Source organism: Zophobas morio, unplaced genomic scaffold (genome assembly GCF_036711695.1).
Source record: "Zophobas morio isolate AGI-343-1 ecotype UQ-CSIRO unplaced genomic scaffold, CSIRO_AGI_Zmor_V1 ptg000004l, whole genome shotgun sequence".
In the NCBI taxonomy this organism is placed as follows: Eukaryota; Metazoa; Arthropoda; class Insecta; order Coleoptera; family Tenebrionidae; genus Zophobas; species Zophobas morio.
In genome coordinates this window covers 19,108,232-19,127,135 of record NW_026972109.1, presented here as the reverse complement: position 1 = coordinate 19,127,135, position 18,904 = coordinate 19,108,232, and the positions used below count along the sequence as shown (strand labels likewise).

Here is an 18,904-nt window from a genome sequence, read left to right as displayed (position 1 = left end):
TGATCTATATTTATGTTAGTGCATTACAAAAATTTCCAAAAAATCTGGGCGCTGTCTCCCACATACAATTTTTGATAATTAATGGTATATTAGATTATGTTTAATAATAATAATTTTACAAACAAAAAATGTTCATCAAATATCACAGTAAAAGAAAACAAATTCACGGGTTTTAAACTGTGTCATGTCAGTTTATAAGTGCAACTATCTAAAAATCGTAAATAGTTACAAATTGATTTTTAATAACTAGAAGTAGTTGCTAATAAATAATAATCGAACAAACCGTAATATTAGCTCGTATACCTAGCTGGTAATCTAATTCAAAATATTTTGGAATAAATTTAAGCAAAGATGCAAAAAGTTTCCAAAAAACTGAACAACTAATTCATATTTTTTATTCATATAGCTACTATACAAAAATGGTGGCTTGGAAAGTTCAAGATGTTGAAAATGTTGGAATTGATTAAAAGCCGATGCAATCGGTGTTTTAGAGTACAACTACACCAATTACATCGTTTGTTGACGTTGGACTACAATATGTTGTGACTGAAAATATTGAAACGTTTAGGCGTAAACTATGTTTAGAGTAAAGTAAATTCAACAAACTTTATCCAAGCTTTTATGGGTATTATGTTTATGTGCATAGAGTGTACTCGTATCTGAAGGCAAAAGTACGTATTTCTTTTTGCATATCGTATACGAACTTGAAAAGTATGCTTTTCTATTTTTGTCTTCACTTGTATTTCAGAGAATCGTACTTTTCTCTTTTCGCTGTTGCCTACAATACAAACATAGAAAATGAAAATAAAAATCAACCTTATAATATAACAGCGAAAAAGATAATTACTGTTCTGGAAAATAATATTACTTGAAGCCCGTAAGTCCAGTGGGCAATTTTCCGACCGTATTAAGTACTCCTGGAATTTGTTTCATTCCTATTATTAAATGTCACTTTGGTTTCTCGTCATACACAATGTATCTTTTTGACAATTTACAGGTTTCACATTAGTTCTGCTATTTTAAATTTACACACTTACCATTTGCTTATAACCAGAGAGCGGATTTCTGCGGGTAACCGCCAGTGCAGTGATGCTCCTAAACCTCGCGTCGGAGCAATTAACCTTCAGATGGCTAACTGTAGGGTAGTTTTTCCTTCAAATTCACACATGTCCTGCGACGGTCAAACGACACATAGATCATCGCATTGAAAACTCAATTTTGTGAAGGAAAATATTGAAAGAACAGTGCAGCGAGGACGCGAGTGTATGAGCGACTTGAAGATTGCCCTCACGGGTCCGGGCTCTGGTTATAACTGTATCATCTATTTTCATATTTTAAATATTTTTTCTCGGCAGACTACTGAAAAGACTACAATACATAAAAATGCAAATACGTATTTAATGATATTACTTTTCTTCCAAAAACTTTTTGCTTTAGAGACTCTGTTAAATCTAAAAACTTGCTAATTACAGGGTATTTTTTTCGTTCTTGTAGCTTTACAGATTGAATATTGACTCAAAATGGTATAAGATTCAATACGTTTCGATTTTTCACATAAGTATCCAAGAACATCCTCATTTATTCTTTTTAACATAATCTCATGGACAAAGTTAACGCGCAACTCTGTTAAACAACTATAATTTTTCTCATTTCAAAAATCGAAAAACCATTGAATTAACAAACTTGGTACACTTTATCGTGGCACTCACTCACGCCTTGCCAAGCTGTGGTAGATGAGGGTGTACGACTTTTTGCTGGCATTCCGCAAGTGCTCAATGGAATTTAAATCGGGACTATTAGCTGACCAGTTAAAAACATATATCTACACTTAGACTCACTCATCAGTCTCGTCTGAGAATAAAACACTCTGCTCGTCATCAATAGTCCTTTTGGAAATTTTTATTCCCTGGTAGGAGTGATTTTTCTTGATATTCTCTTGCTCAATTCTGATTCTTGTAAACGTATTCTTACTCTTCAGGACCATATTACGACATTCCAAATAATTGCGAGCTCATTTTGGAACACATTATTTGTGAGTCCGATTTCTGAAAGCGGTAGAGTGTTACTTACGGGCTGCATATAAATTTGTTGCCATCTTAAAGTTCGCAAGAGAGGAGACTAAAATTTTAGGGAATACAAATATAACGTTCGAAGTATACGTCTAGCTTGATTTCGTAACTAAATAAATACAAGTTGTGTAAGAAATGCGGTTTAGGACAATGTTACTAAGTATGGTAAAGATATTACCAATTTATGGACCGTCGCCAAAATTATTAAAATTACACAATATGTAGTTTTTAAAAATCAATACAGCAATAAAAAACACAAAGAGGAAACGCCTACTTGCCAACGATTGGACAACGACTATCTTCACACCCGAAGACAAATAGTTCGATTTTCTCAAATACTGAGATAAAATATATCATTTGTCGATTTCTATTAAACACAACTCTTGATTAACTCTTTTTTGTGTGATTCGCAGAAACGTACAAAGGCGACTAAAAACGATTTTCTTTCTCGGAATACCAGGTCCTTCTTCATAGAACTAGTCCTAACTATTGTAAACTTTTCTTATTCAAGCTTATAGGACCGCACATTAAGAACACAGTTTATCAGTTGAATTCGAAAGCGTTCATGAGATCATAACATTTCATAGTAGCAACAGGTGTTCAACAACTTGAAACGTAAGGCATGTTTTTAATACATCTTTTTTTAAATTCACAATTAAACCTGACGTAGCTAATCTTGTTCAATTTAGCAAGAATTATTTAAATCAAGTTCTCATTTTGAAAAAGTACTTTTGTGATGTTTTTGCAGAAGAACACTTGTATTCATAAGTGATAATTATATTTGAGCTTACGTTCACCTATTATACGCTTTTTCACTAATAATTTTGTTATATGTGTACCAACTGACTTTTAATGTGATTTCGCACTCTACCCCTTCAGACAGGTGACGCTTCGTCTGCACCTTGAAATTTAAAATAAAAGAATCCCCGTTTGTGTCTTATTCAAAACGGGGCCAGAAACACGCCTTAAAACATAAAACGAAATTATTAGTTCTCGCATTGCACGCCTTACTTGCCTCGTCCTTCCTTCGCAACAATAGAATCTAATATAGCACATATGGAGTTTAGTAATAAGGCAGTTTAAATTCATACAGCCCCGACCCAGCCGACTTTGATTAAATCACACTGTCATGTCACGCGCTAAACACAAAAAAAGCCATCGGCTTTTTACGAATCTCCGGGTTTAATCTCGAATTGTATCGCCATAATAACCGAAAGGTCTCCTTTTATTAATTGGAAGCGCGTGTCAAACTTGACGTACTGTTTGTTATTGCCTTTGGGATATGAAGGTAAAAAAAATATACGCCGACATACGAAAATCTTCGTTTAATTAATCAATGGGCAGACACCCTACGCATTCATACGCCACTTTTAATATCGCCCCTATATGATGAATGGATTCCATTAGGAACGTTTGTCAACGCCAGAACCGTAATAGAATATTCGAGATCCAAGGTGAAGAAGTCTTCGTATTTTTTGTCCATTTAAAAGAAAAAGAGTTAATATTTTAACCAAGTAGATTCTCGGCCGGGGACTTCCCTGGAGCCGTACTAAAATGTACGTAAATAATCTCCGCACTTTCTTATGCACTCTTTTTTGATCGCAAAACAGCTTATATTTTAAGTTCTGTTCATAGCACCTTTCTGAAATTTCGCAAATAATTAAAATAAATTGAGTTATGCATAGGCTGTTTTTTTGTTCTTGTTCGAATGTACGACAGCGATATTAAGAAAGCCTACAACATTCCTCTATTTGGACATAGAAATAGTGACTTGGATGTCCACACAAAGAAGTTTTCACTCTAATTATGTTTTAATTAATACACTTTATCTTTCTGTTGCCACAGCCATTCGACTGTTGCCATTGGAAAACGAAAATTATAACACAAGTTCAGACGTAACGACAGATAATCGCAAAAAATTGCGAGACTCGCGTATTCAACAGATCCAAAATGTGAACAGGATTCATTAAGCACGATATGACATCGTAGAAAGAAAGAAATGTTGACCTAACGCAGTGACATATATCATTTAGTCTAGTTTCGGCAAGCTCTTTAATTATTTTAAAATTTCAAATTACAAAGTAAATCCTTCCATTACGGCCCTGGTGCGGCCGTCGCTCGGAGTGTGTCTCTCACATATTTCATTGTCATTTATAAAATGTATCAAGCGTAACTTTACGGCACGTCATAAATGCCTTAATGATTTTTTCCGGTAGATTGTGTAATTTAATTGCGGCAATTACCATAAGCCGACGCTTTTTTCTTTGCCGTTTAACTCGATCTACACGTTTCGTTCAGTCGGAGCTTTGGAGCGGGAAAACAGCTGTTTTGTTAACGTTTCAACGATTGTGGCTCTATTATTACGGACCAATCAACGAAATTTTCGGATCTTCTCGAATAACGCACGGTTGATCCTTTTGATATCGGCAGATCCCGTTGCTATTGTCGCCGAACTCTGAACGACCAAACAAAAAGTGCAGTTATTGGCGGAGGTGCTTTAGGCAGATGTTGTGTGGATTGGGGATTGTCAACAGCAATAAAATTATAGTAAAAGGAAGAGGTTCGATGTTGTCTGACGAACGCGCACGCACACAGACACGCACGCACTAGATGATTAATGATTATTCACCACATTATTAAAAGTTCAAAGTCTCACAATTCAACAGGGTAATCGTGCTAATTTTTAACACATTTACTGAGAAAGAAGTTATTCTTGTTAATATAGCACATATCTCGTTATGTGATTCTGTTGTGCGAAGGGGACATGTGACACCCGTTAAGTATTTTATTATCGATAAGGTAAAATACATTATTAAAAAATATTTGAGGCTGCATGAATAAAAAAAAATTACTTAAACCAAGCTTTTACATTGGTAAATTTTATTTGTTTTTAAATATGTATAACGCAATTACAAGGAACTGATGAAAAAAATTGGTCCAAGTAGACTTTAGAGTAATAGACAGCAAATCTTCCATACTCTAGATAAATTATAAAACTTGATTCTGCGACTTTTATTATAATAACCCCTATAAGTTAAAATAATAAGCTGTTGTCAGTCCCTATTATTTACAATACCTACTTCCTGAGCTGAAATATCTATAAAGATTGTCAACGACAGTTCAAAACAGTTTAAAAGACCTGGTTAATCAGCTTTTCGTTACAATTTTTCATGCTGTACTTCTTCATACTTATCTTAACGTCAAACCTAATGGCTAATTGTTAAGTTAATTTTGCGCGCCCAAACTCTGAAAACGCCCACAAAACTAAAACAGCGTAGTTAAACTTAATATCTTCATAACAAAAACTTAATGAGATCGGCTAATAATGCCTTCGTCATACATGCGCAAGTACTTTCCTCGATCCATTTCCTCGAAACTCATTTCTTATTAAACAAGTTTTCTAAACTTTAAGAACAGATAAAAGTGTTCAGTTTTAAAATCCGGACGTTTTACGGGATTAGTTTTTTTAACCCGATTAATATAATCTCTCGTTTGTTTCAGTGCATCTACGGCTGCTACGTTCATTCGGCGATATTGCCAACGTTTCATCGGCGGTGTTATTGGCTTCTTCAGGTAGTTGTAAATCCATCAAGCCGCCTCCTCTAACTTCCAGCTGTTTCAGAACCCGGACATAGTTCTAGTCCATTATTTGAACGTTCCATATCCGGACGACAACAAACTGGCCGTGATAACCCCAAGTTTGGCCCTCTGGGCTGACAAGAAGGAGTGGACTAAAGATGAACTGGTCTCTCAACTCAAGCCGATGTTTTTCAGCGAAGACGAGCCTGACTTAAACAACGAATTAGAAATATCGGTAATTAGCAAGTCGTGAAATCGCAGTGTAAGGTCTTAGTAGAATTTTAAATTGCAGACTGCTGAAACCGTAGAAGCTATAGTTAGTCAATTAATGGAAAAACAACGCGTGGCCCGCCAAGCCGCTTTAGTCAAACAGTTAGAATGCGGTTGTCCCGATTCGACGTGTGCCGATGGCAAAAGCTGCTCGCACCCGATGCGAAGGATAACTTCTGCGAAAGATGTCGCTTCGCCTTTGCCCAGCTCCAGTTCGAATTCCAGACCTCCGAGCAGCGCCGATAATAATAATCAAGTTTCTTCGACTACCGGTTCGGGATCTATGCTCTTGACTAATAATAATTCTCCAAGGGTTTATTCGAGGGAGCCGAGGAACCATCAGACCGGGGGTAATTGTTCATCTAGCTCAGGGAACACGCCACCTTTGGTGTTGAGTCTGAGTCAGATTCAAGGAGGCGGAGGTCTTCTTATTCTGAACAGCAATTCCAGTAGTTCTCCTAATAATAGTAACCATCAGAATCTGGTAACGCCGGTTTCTGTGGCTAACTTCGTGTGCAATACAAATAGAGGAATGAAGAACGAGGCGAGGAACGGTCATTTGGTTTTGAAGCAAGAAGTCATGGACACAAATCCGTCTTCTTGTTGTCACCCTTCTTCCAAACAAGACAACAAAGCCAACCAAAGAGAAACTAAAATGGAGGTTAACGAAAACATGAGACAATCAGTATTTGATAGCATTTCGTACAGCAGACATCAGCAGCAGCAGCACCAGACTGAGGTAGTAATGTCAAGCGCCCCTTCCACTCCATCCAAACACATGGACACGAGCCATGAAGAAGTGATAGACGACTACAAGCATCAGAACTTCTGTGGTGATACAGTGGTTCTTTTGGGAACTGATTCTAGTGGATCTTTAGTTAGCAAAAGCGACGGTTCTTCCATTATCAACGGCGGGTTTTTCAACGAAACCCTCGACTTATCTCAAGAGGACATCCAGAGAACCCTCTCCGCCAACATGCCTCTGTGTTCAACCGAATTAGACACACACCAACGGCACAATTCCGAAACCAACACCACCAACCAGAGCAAGGTCCAGACCGAGCAGCAGAACATGACCCAGGAGATCAACCCGATGGACTTCATCGACAGTTGCGACGTCGTGGTGTCGCCGACCCACGTTGTCGACGACGACGTCTTCGTCAACCTCGACGCCTTCGATATGCTGGGGGAGTTCCCCGACCTGGAGGCGCTCGACTCTGGGCAAGCTGCACTCCTAGATGTCAATCCGTCCGGCGGCCACAGGCACGAGAAGAATCACAGCGAGCAGACTTCCAACAACAACTCGATGGAGGGATCCGCGAAGATCACCGATTACTCTCCGGAGTGGGCCTATCCGGAAGGAGGCGTGAAGGTGTTGGTGACGGGACCGTGGCACTCATCGGGTCCTTACACGGTACTTTTCGATACATTCCCTGTGCCCACGACTTTGGTTCAAAGCGGGGTTTTACGTTGCTACTGTCCAGGTTTGTTGTTTTATGACAGTAAGCTCGGATTACAAAGGGATCGATTTTACAGCTCATGAAGCCGGACTGGCGACACTTCAAGTAGCGTGTGATGGTTATGTGATTTCCAATTCTGTGATATTCGAATACAAGTTACCACCCAGGGAAGAGCAGGTCGCTGCTCCTGAACCCAAAATCGAAAGGTCGAATGACAATTTACTTAAGTTTACGCTTTTACAAAGGTTAGAGGCCATGGATGACAGACTGCAGATCAAACAAGAACCGACCGACGGCTCTGACTGCGTAAGATTTATTCCCCAATTTTGTTGTAAGATCGCGAGTGGGCGGAAACTTTCAGCATCTCCCTATTAAGGCGGTATTTTTAACAACAAAAAATTGAATAAATGAGTTCACGACAACTTTTTTCCGGTATGATAGACTTTTTAAACGAAACGGATTAAGAGGGAAGCCATTCACCAACATTTCGCTAGATAATAATGTTTGTATTTGTTTTATGATGTGGAAAATATTTTTTTTTTTTACATATTTTCCAAAAATATAATTGCAAAACGATTTAACTATATTTGTTAAAAGTTTTAAAAATACATTCATTTTATACATTGCGCGTGTTCCAGTTTAAGTATTCGAATTTACGTTCTCAATTGTTTGAAAAGATGTAAGACTGAAATTTAGAAAGATTAATTAACACCACGAAATCTATGAGCATTACACCGCCTTTGCTTTAATTATAGTTTAATATATTTATGGTAATACTATGGCGGTTTTAAAAGTTAGATCTACCACTTTAAATTTCCCCGACTATACCAGTAATTCAGTAGTGGGGTGGCCTTTAACTCCGCTCACACCATCCCTTCTGAAACTCCACGCCAGCGGTCCCGATTCCTCTTAAAGAGTGGACAAAACCGTAGTAATTTTATTGTTCGAATTTAACGGATTCAAGGTAAATTTATTCGGCGTTTAAAATGGCGCCAGCGAGTTAATAAATGAAACGTCACGCACGTCACAAATCGAGTATAGTCTCGCATTTAACAAAGCTTAAACCTCTCTAGAGTAGTAAAAATCGGAAAACCATTACACAACAAAGCCGTGATTATCCCTGTTTCCCTTTGTTGTTGTAAGCAACCCTTCCTTTGTGCCGTAGGTGGAGGATACGGCTCTCTTCTCCCAACCGAACTTTGAAGACCGCCTCGTCACCTTTTGTCAGAACATGACTTCCCGGATATGGAGCCACGGCGAAGAATTGAGCGTTTCATGGTTCGCAAGCCACAGAGGCATGACTCTATTACACTTAGCGGCGTCCTTAGGTTACTCCCGTTTGGTGTGCGCCATGCTTCATTGGCGTGCGGAAAACTCGTCCTTATTATTAGAAACCGAAGTCGACGCTCTGAGCCAGGACGAAGACGGTTACACTCCATTAGTAAGAAAATATCGATTCCGCTTCTGTATCTCTTATTAATTTCCGCACTCTAGATGTGGGCATGTGCCCGCGGCCACACAGAAACGGCAATTATGTTGTACAAATGGAACCACACGGCGCTCAACATGAAGAATACGTCCAATCAAACGGCGTTGGAGTGCGCCAAAAACAACAGTCATCACGAACTAGTGAAAGAACTCGAAAAGCTCGAGCTGAGGCGCGACAAGGCTAATATGATGTTGCATTCCTCGAACAGCTTTTGCACAGAGTCCCCGACGGTCATCTCGCCGGCGAGCTCGGTGGCATCGCTAGCTTCGATCGCCTCCACGAGCAAATCGCACGACGGAGTGTTCCTGAGACCTGGAGCCGTCACCAGGAGCGAGTCCCAGAAGTACAAGATGCTTAACATCGACCTCGATTCCGACTCGAACATCATCGGCAGCAACAAGATGTTGGGTTCGATGCCGAGCCCGCTACTGTCGGACTCTTCGGCGAGCACGAGAGGTAGCAACGGGCAGAAGCTTATCAAAAGGCCTTCTATCGACAGCGGCATCCACATGAGCTGCGGGTCAGAGTCGTCGAAGTCGAAGAGCTCCCGGTTGTTCAGCTCGCCCAGGCAGTCCAAGTGAGTATTGCCTTAATTGGTCAATTAACCAAAATAGGGGAAGAGTGTCTGAGATAGGATGATCATTGACTCAGTCAACCTGAACTTCCTTATATTTGTAACTCGCGTCGCACTACTAAGATCTCTGTTAATAATAATGGACATTCAATCACATTTTCTTATTGTTTTGTACGTGGAATGAATAGCAATCGGAACATTGATTTTTCACAAAAATTAAAAAGCAACAAAACCTAGTTGGATTTCACGTTTTTTAGGAATTATAACGCAATAACTCGGAAGTTTATAGCGTTACTGATTTTTTAATCGGAAAGCATAAATGTGAGAGATATTAATAACATTACATAAATAAATATCATACATTTTTCTTTCTGGATGTGTGGCAGAATGGAAAAAATATATTGCACATAACTATTGAATTGATAACAGCCATTTCATCAAAACGACAGCTCGAATAATCTAATCCAAACTTTCCCGTTTTAACAGTTGTTCAATTAAATTCAGTTAATTTCAGGCTCGAACTACCTTTGTACGTTAATTAGACATTACACTTATTTTCATTTGACGAATTCTGACAGCACGACGTACTCTCTTTAAAACAACATTTAGAAAACAAAAACTCGAAAATTCATTTTTATATCCAAGCTGATAAAAAGTGACGTATATGCTCGATGGTACGTTGTTAAGAAGACTCTGAAGAACTCGAAAAAAAAATGGTATTGTTGTTGTATATTATTTAACATGTCATTAAATTTGGCTTTCACTGCATATCTATATCTCTAAAATTTTCATTTTTGTATTTATACAGTTTTTGTAAACTTTTTGATATTTTTTCGTTTTAATAACAATAATACTAAATTTAAAAAGTGGAAGAGTGGTAATAATTTCAGAGTATTTATTTTGAAAAAAAAACGTAACATAGACTCTTTTTAAAAATTTGCTGAATTTGCTACTTTGAACTGGTTTTTCTCACAAAACGGTCAGCCAAATGTCTTTTGTAAATCAAAACTGAATAATTAATCTTAAATTAATTCGAGAACTTTAACAGCGCTGGAATACCTAACTGTGCTTAATCACCAGTTGTACCAATAAAAATACACATTGAAACAATGAATCCGATCAATAGAAGAACAAAAATTATTTTTGTTATTTTCAGTTACGTGCTGTGGTGAACATCGAATGCAAATTTAATATCAAAAATTATCTTTCGATGAAGCAAATTTATGCTGAGACTATTAGCAACCACCAACTAACAATAACTCTGGAGCTTCATCAGTGAGTAGATCAACACAATTAACTAGACATTGTTGGTTAGCTAATTTTGCAATCTTCACTTGTGTATAGATAAAAATTAAAAATTAACAAAACCACCACCTATTGATCTTTAATTAATATTCGTCGTATATAACTTGTCAACTAACCTTATCAAGTCCATTTTCTCTAACTCATCTTGCTGGATGGAGTTCCCGATCTTCCACTGTTCTAAACAGATTGTATATCTGAAATCATAACAAACGTATCACAAGTGTAATTTGGATAATACTTTTCGAATAAATTGAATCTTTTTTTTTCCATAAAAAAAGTACTCACTTCCAAACCGCGTACTTAAAAATTTTAGCAATACTTGACATAATTTTAGTAATACATATTAACTTTTTTATTTACGTTTATATTTTATAAACACAAATAAACAAGAATTCTACAGTACTGGTAACATAAATCCACATGTCCACTCAAATTTTATTACCCAGTGAAGTTAAAGACGTCAATAACTGTATAAGCAGCCCATAAATGACACTGTATGAGCAGTAGGTAGAATCCCGATGCAGGGACGTATAACTCGAAACAAAGTATCATGATATTTTGCCACTTTGTAAATAATGTTTTGCGACTTTTTTTCCCTATTCGCTCAATTACAAACTCTATATTTTCACCGAAGGCTAATTGTAATCACTAACTGTGCTATTATATTGTGCCACTCAGCCCCTCATAATGACGTCATAAAATTTTAGTGGATACAAAAATTACGTTCTGAGTGTACATACGTAAATCTGCGTAATAAGCATAATTGTTTATCATTTTGTAATAATCTCAACATCTACAAGTCATTAATAAGATAATTTGAGATAATGAAATGACGATCGTGCATTTTAAATCCCCAATAGAAGGATTGCACCGAAATTCCGCGAAAACTAATTTTCTACTTCAATTGAGATGTTAAACTAAAGGTTTAAATTAAACTGTTCGACTGAAATTGTGAGATTGTGTGCAATTAATTATCCTCGGTTTAAATTAGTCAAACGTCAGTTTATGAAAATAAGCGGACCACGAAAAACTTGCTACAAATGCAGCTGTTGTAGAAAACTAAATTAAAGTTAAACTAAATTAAAGTGTTATTCAAAAATATTAGAATCGTGTAATATTCCATCACAAATAGTAACATCAACATCAGAAAAAACCGAATTACGTTCGCTATTCAGGAAACACTTATTTAAATTATCAAAGTTGTATAATTGTTACGTATTAATTATACAATTCTAGTGTGCAGTAAGCCAAAGTAAATAATAACCATTCCAGTGCTGATTGATTTTTAAACAAATAGAAGAATTTTTATATATGTACCAACGAAAATATAAAATTTCTGTACTCCAGTCTTTCTTAAATATGCTCGTAATTAAGTTGTCTATTCAAACATTTTTGGTTTTATTAGATGAACCTTGGACTAGTTTTCCGTAGTGCTATTTCCTCGTTGAATATTAAATTGCGACTACTTTAAGACGGTGAAATATTCTCTTGATTGCGATTATTATCGAGTTTGTTTAACTGATGTGATTTCAGGTTCGACAGGAGCATGTCGTTGCCTCTGCACTCGCCTTTGTCAACTCGAGACAACTCGTTCGACAGCGAGTCAGCCGAATCGACTGGAAGAAAAATGGATTTCGCTCTATGTAAGTGAATTTAGTCGAGTTAGACGTTTGTTGCATTTTCCTGAAATTTGCATTTTTGCGTGAAGGTAAGTGCTTAGTGTGAAAAGGAAAAATCAAACTTTGTGCATGCTCCCAGTATCATCTTGGTTTTTCGACATACCAAGTTTTTGATTTTTGCTTTTGAACGCTTTGGATGTTCGTTTAAAATTACATCTCTTAAATAAGAAACAATTTGAAATTTGACCGACAAACAAGAATAGTGCTCTTTTTATTTTATTTGCACTGACTGATGATTTTGATAGGCGAGATAGGGAGTGGACCGAGAAGCAGTAGTCCCCTGATTGATGTGGAGGCAGTGTCTGATGACGAAAGTGACATCCACAACAGTGCCGTAGGTCAGTGCAATGATGGTCTATCTTTGTTGTCTATCGGTGTTGTTTCACTGTTGTTTCATTAATGTTCTTGTTATTCTTAATTATAGTTGTCCGTATACTTACTAACGTCTTAGTTATAGTACTTCTGCACTAACTGTCCTAAACTTAACGTCCTACATTCAACAGTTGATGCTCAAAAAGGTCGTTACCTGTTGTAATAGTCGATAGAAACTATTTTCAAGCTAAGTTATCTCTACTAAAGAAAATTAAACTAATACATCATTAAAGTGCTTTGCTGCTTGCTTGCTGTTTTGCATGACTGTTTCTTTAAGTTGACACTGTTTATTTTCATTAAATCTACACCACTCACTTAGAGCTTACAAGAAATCGTGAAGTATAATCTAGATTTAAGTCCTGTACATAAAATGTCGCATTAATCATTGTAACTTTTTTTAATATTACGAGCTTAGAACACTACGATTTTTTTTCTTTGAACTATGTACTAATATAATGCCAACAAAGAAGTATAAATCAAAAAGACACGCATGCTAGAGTAGAAAACTGTGTACCGTGGAAATAAAAATAAAAACCATAGAATTTTGAAGTTTGAAAATGTTCTTTCGATATTGTTTGAAAGATTAATTTGGCCCCATACGATAAACCACAAAAATATCACAATTTTTGACAACTAAACATGAAAAACCACCTTATTTAGAACTAATAGGAAACTTTCACAACAGAATATTTTGAAAATTCTCTTAATAATTTGTTTTCCTTTTTGAAAAAATGGCTTTCGACCTCTTTAACACCGAGAACTTGTTTATTAATATTTCGGAGATATTTATAATTACATTTACACTTATTGTTGGAAGGCTATTTTTGTATCCATTAAAGTTGTAATATTCTGTGAAGTTTGTGATCGGACTCTAATGAAAGATGCTGTACACTGCTGATTTCTATCTAGGGAACAGCCGCAAAATGCATTTCTTACTAAATATGAGTTTTAGAAGCAGAAAAATTATAATAGACAAATGGTCTCTTGGCGTTTCATAGTCATAAAATACAAAGATGTATGTTTCCTCCTTCTACCCCTTTTCTGTTGTAAATTTACTAAGCAGAAAATCTCCGCAAGTATTTTTTTTAATTTGAAGTTATTTTAAAATTAACGAAGGTTGTAAAACTGTAAAACCAAAATTTGGCTATTCGTTCCCAAAACGGACACTCCACAACATTAACAAAATTGTATCCATTCTTTCCAAATCTATTAAAAAATATATACATATTGAGAAATTATAATTAAGGCGCTAATTATGGTTACTGTCAGGTTGTGTATATTAAATTGAAATATGCTTTTGATGACATCATCTCAGAGAATTGCTAAGTAAATACATTACAATTAAAATGTACACTTATCGTGCCTTCGATATTGATTGTACACTAGAAATTGTACACTAGAATTGCTAAGTAAATACATTACAATTAAAATGTACACTTATCGTGCCTTCGATATTGATTGTACACTAGAAATGAAGGGAAAACAGTTAATAACATAATAACAAGTTCAGAAAATTTTATAGGGACATAGAAAAAGATATATCCATTCATTTAACTAAGTATTAACTTTTTAACAGCCTGAGTGGTATTTAACCATTTATCATAATCTGTACACACCGATCACAAAAAATGTCATAGTGAAATGCGCTTCCATCTAGATTATACTTAAATGATTACTAGAAACTTCTCAAAGTAATATGCAGCCAGTGTTCGTGCTTTTTCTGTCACTTTGCCGTAGTTTGGTAACATAAAATAATCCTTATATTGCTTTAAATTTTCGGAGTTGGCTGATAGCTTGCCATAAAGGGTAAGTCAGGAAAAGACAATCCTTAGCGTTGACATTTCATACAATGTATTTAATCTTCGTGCAATTCGCATTCAAATAGCGTCTCGGTACGATTTATCAAATCGTCAAATCGTGATTCCGGGAAATTGAGGTCTAAACTAAACTAAAAAAGATTTCGATTATTTCTGCTTTCCTCCCTTACCCTCTGTACAAATATATAACACGATTTTCTCGAAATACATTCGTCTGGTTGTTACCTCCTAACCCAGACATATCAAAAACTGTAAAAAAAATCCACTCTCTGTAAAAATAAACAAAGGACGCTTTAATGTGAATCATTTTTTGGAACGCAGGGGAGCAAGACGCTCGAGTGTTGACCTTAGCCGAGCAAATCATCGCGGCGATTCCCGAAAGGATCAAGGTATACACGTCATACATTCTTTAAACTCGTAAAACCCCGTTTAACTTGTCATCTCCTTTTGTCCAGAACGAGAGCAGCGATGAGATGCTTTTGGACACGAGCCCCGGACCCCCGGACACTTTGCAGCCGAACGACACCCTCTCGGACGTTTTTATGGAGCCTCTGCTGGACCAATCGTCGTCGAGTTTCGAGTCCAACGAGTTCAACTTCGAGTTCTCGGACCACAACTATCGGTAAACACGTTTTCAATATTCTGACGAACAGCTCGAAAATTTGTTTGTGGCAGCTACTATGATGTGGGGACGCCTTGCTCGAGCCTAAGTCCGGCCTCGTCGAGTTGTTTACAGTCTCCTTGTTCCTTCACGCTCGACTCGCCGTCCCCGCCGCCCACCACGGCGGACTTTTGCGAGTTTTTCCAGGCTTCCGGAAGCGTCTTCGAAAAGGATTTCTCGAATCTGACACTCTCAGGTATGAGGTTTGTTTATTCCGGTTCATAAGCTTTATGAGAGGGGCTGGGAAATGAAAAAGAATCTTTTTGGCACAGCTATATAGAACAGCCGAACTTGCAAAATCTAAAAATAATATACTGAGTCCTAAAAATGCCATAAGGTAGAAGTCCGTTTTACCTACAGAGGAAGCTTGTGAAATATTAATGACTGATTCATCATTATCCTCCTTTCATTTCTTTACACTGCACTAACTATCAAGCATTACTTTTCATTTATAGCTTTTATTCATCTCCTTTGTACGCATCTTCCCCTGAAGGGCGTCCTAACTTTAACCCTTTTCCAAGGGCTATACCCAAAGTTGCCTGTAAATTATCCAACGGGGAACGTTTCTCAAGTTCCTTATTTATGTCTTGCTGTTTAAATTTGCCCATTTAGTTCATGTTAATAAATATTTTGTCGGCTAACTTGCTAACATAACCTATTCTTTATCACTTCAGCGTAATCGTAATTCTTAATCAACATTTAATGTTCGAATGTCGGATACCTTTTCATTAGAATTTATCGGTTGCTGTAGATTTGGACAATTGTAACTAAAATCGCGAATTCGGTGAAGGATTCCGTTCAATCATCTCCATAGCATTTACCTCTCAATGATATTTTTAAAAGTTCGGTACAACGCTCCAAAGAAATGATAGCGCAAGCTACGACGAAAACTTTTAACTAGTTTCATTAAATTAGTTTTGTCATTACAACAAACAATAAAATTTGTAGCTTGAACTTCGCAAATTCCCAAACGTTTATAATTTCTGACCATTCATTTGAATATTCTGCGGTTAAAAACACATATTTTTTAACTAAGATGAATTCATTTATTATACGACAAAAATTACAATCCTGTTGTGTTGACAGATCGCGAGCAGAGGGAGCTGTACGAGGCGGCGAAGATCATCCAGAAGGCCTACAGGTCGTACAAGGGGCGGCTCCAGCAGGAACAGGACAAGGAAAGGACAGCCGCCATAGTGATCCAAAACTATTACAGACGTTACAAGCAGTACGCGTATTACAAACAAATGACGCACGCTGCAATGGTGATACAGAACGGGTACCGGTCTTACTGCGAGCATAAACGTTTCAAGAAGAGCCAGGAAGCCGCCGTTTGCATCCAGAACTATTACCGTAACTACAAGGAGCAGGGGGGAAGGGGAAGCCGAGAGGGAACACCCGCTTCCGGGTTAAAGTAAGTTTTGTGAACTGGGATCTCGGGGATTCGTTTGCTAGTCTTGGTGTAAGGCTTTCTGTGGTGGTGGAATTTGGCATAAGATGTGTGTAATACGTAGCTAATATAATTGTGTGGTGACTGTTTGAAGCGACTTGTGTAGGTAGGGTCAGGTCGCACACGTTGGTTACGAGGGGAGGTCGGAAAGTGACGAAACCTGATTGCTAGGGCACACGAAGTAGACACTTATACAGGGTTTTTATAAATGATTCTAAGGGCGTAGTTGACCATTGATTTCTTAGTGCTTGCGAACGAAAATTTTATATTTGTGCTAAGAAGCGAAGACCATGAAAATGCTTTATTTTTGAGCAAGACACTTTCATTGTTGTGCCTTATTATCGCAATGGGACATTCGTAAACGGAACGTATGTGTATTCTGTAACCGCTTCTAAGCAAGAATATGTGGCCAAATACCCTGATTTGCAAATTCAAGAAACATCGTTAGAGGCTCACATTAGAGAGATGTAATCAACAGATTTGTTCGAACTGGCAGTGTCAATAAAGAGAAATCTCCTGGAAGACCTTCAGTATCTGACAAAGTTGTTGATGATTTGAGACAACGACTCGAGCAAAATCTGCAAACATTTTTGACAAGATTGTTTGAACAATCGAGAGTTCCTGTTGCAACATGAAATTAAACAATGGGTCCAAAGCACGGACGAAAAGATGTTACAGAACATTTTTGAAAATAAGAAAAAGAGAGTGAACATGTGCCTTGAACAAAATGGTGAACGCTTTCAACGTTTACAGTGATGTTTAACCACAATAAATTTGTATATTTTTATTAATAATAATTTATAAAATATTTTTAATTAATGACCAGCAGCCAATATTAAAAATAAAATTTAATAAAATACATATAAAGTGATACGCGGCACGCTTCCATGACCCTATAATCATTTATAGAAACCCTGTATCAGTACTTATTTCACGTCTCAGTGCATTTATACAGATATTTTTTGTTACTTTTGATTTTTTTTTTTTTTAGACAAGGTAGTACCTTATAAAGTGGAAGTTTTATACAAAATAGAATCGTGAATTTTTGTTGAACTGCAATTTGTATGAGTAAATACGCTAAAATTTCAATAATTAATTTTTGGTAAAAATCTAGGGTAAGAACTGAGCAATTTAAGAAGAAAAATATTTCAGATACACTGTTGTATTGTTAAAAACGTGAGTATAGCATCAGTCTCGTTATTTTCAGATCTCTCCTCGTATTAAAAGGAAAAAATCACTTCTAAGCTTTTGTGTTGTGATACAAATTTCTTAAAAATTTATCTCATTCTAAAATACAGACAGTCTAATGCAACATTGGTCCCATTATTACAACTTATGAACTTATGACAAATGAAGAAATATGCATTAACAGAATATAAATATACAGGGTGTTAATAAATGATTTACATCTAGAGGACGGTGAACACAACTCGACCAAAAAATGTTCATGTTTCAAAAAGTAGTTTTTTGACGGTAAAAGTTGAGTATTGCCATTCTCCACAAATCTCTTGGCCAGACCGAAAATAAGCTTCGATAATAAATGTATCTTCTTCTAAAGTCTACATTTGTCCGTTATCCTTGTGATGTAAAGAAATAAACGTTAAAAATTGATTCAAATGTTGACAACTAATTGACAGATTAGTTAATTTAACAAAAAGTCAAATGAATTTCATAGCCCACTAGATGTAAATATACTGACTAATATGGGAAGTGCAACACCAAAAAAAATTTTTTTTCAACTGATTTTTATACCACCTGTTGGTTTTCAACAGGTAAAGAAATAGTCCAAAATTCAGAAATATATTCTAACAACTAACAAGAATACGGTCAATAATGTATTGGCCGCCCTTGATGCTGAATACACTCATATACACGTCTGGGCATCAATAAAATTAAGTGGTCAATGTCTGCTTGGGGTAATTCGTTCCAAGCAGCTTGAATTTCCTGCTGAAGTCGAGCCAAAGTCTGTGGAGGGTTCTGCAAACTTGTTAATCGTCGGCCCATCATGTCCCACACATGTTCTATGGGGTTGAGATCGGGAGATCGAGATGGCCAAGGCAAAATGTCGACATCAGCATCTTCCAAGAACTGCATAGTTCTGTGGGCAATGTGAAGAAGAGCATTGTCCTGTTGAAAAAGGGCATTCTGAAGCTCCTCAATGTAGGGAAGTAAACCGGGC

At 36.8% G+C, this 18,904-nt stretch overlaps 1 protein-coding gene across 12 annotated transcripts in view; it reads left to right on the top strand.

The window, feature by feature from the left end:
• Camta (Calmodulin-binding transcription activator) overlaps positions 1 to 18,904 on the top strand; it is a 339,661-nt gene that overhangs the window by 311,881 nt on the left and 8,876 nt on the right. For 6 of the 12 annotated variants that reach the window (XM_064076768.1, XM_064076764.1, XM_064076737.1 and 3 more), the window contains 12 exons: positions 5,571 to 5,645; positions 5,692 to 5,883; positions 5,926 to 7,402; positions 7,455 to 7,684; positions 8,544 to 8,819; positions 8,873 to 9,444; positions 12,280 to 12,389; positions 12,671 to 12,763; positions 14,936 to 15,003; positions 15,070 to 15,236; positions 15,290 to 15,471; positions 16,362 to 16,689. In XM_064076768.1, coding sequence (XP_063932838.1) covers positions 5,571 to 5,645; positions 5,692 to 5,883; positions 5,926 to 7,402; positions 7,455 to 7,684; positions 8,544 to 8,819; positions 8,873 to 9,444; positions 12,280 to 12,389; positions 12,671 to 12,763; positions 14,936 to 15,003; positions 15,070 to 15,236; positions 15,290 to 15,471; positions 16,362 to 16,689 — 3,770 coding nt within the window. The remainder of the gene's footprint in view (positions 1 to 5,570; positions 5,646 to 5,691; positions 5,884 to 5,925; positions 7,403 to 7,454; positions 7,685 to 8,543; positions 8,820 to 8,872; positions 9,445 to 12,279; positions 12,390 to 12,670; positions 12,764 to 14,935; positions 15,004 to 15,069; positions 15,237 to 15,289; positions 15,472 to 16,361; positions 16,690 to 18,904) is intronic. The other 6 variants (XM_064076794.1, XM_064076801.1, XM_064076751.1 and 3 more) reach the window with 5 other exon arrangements.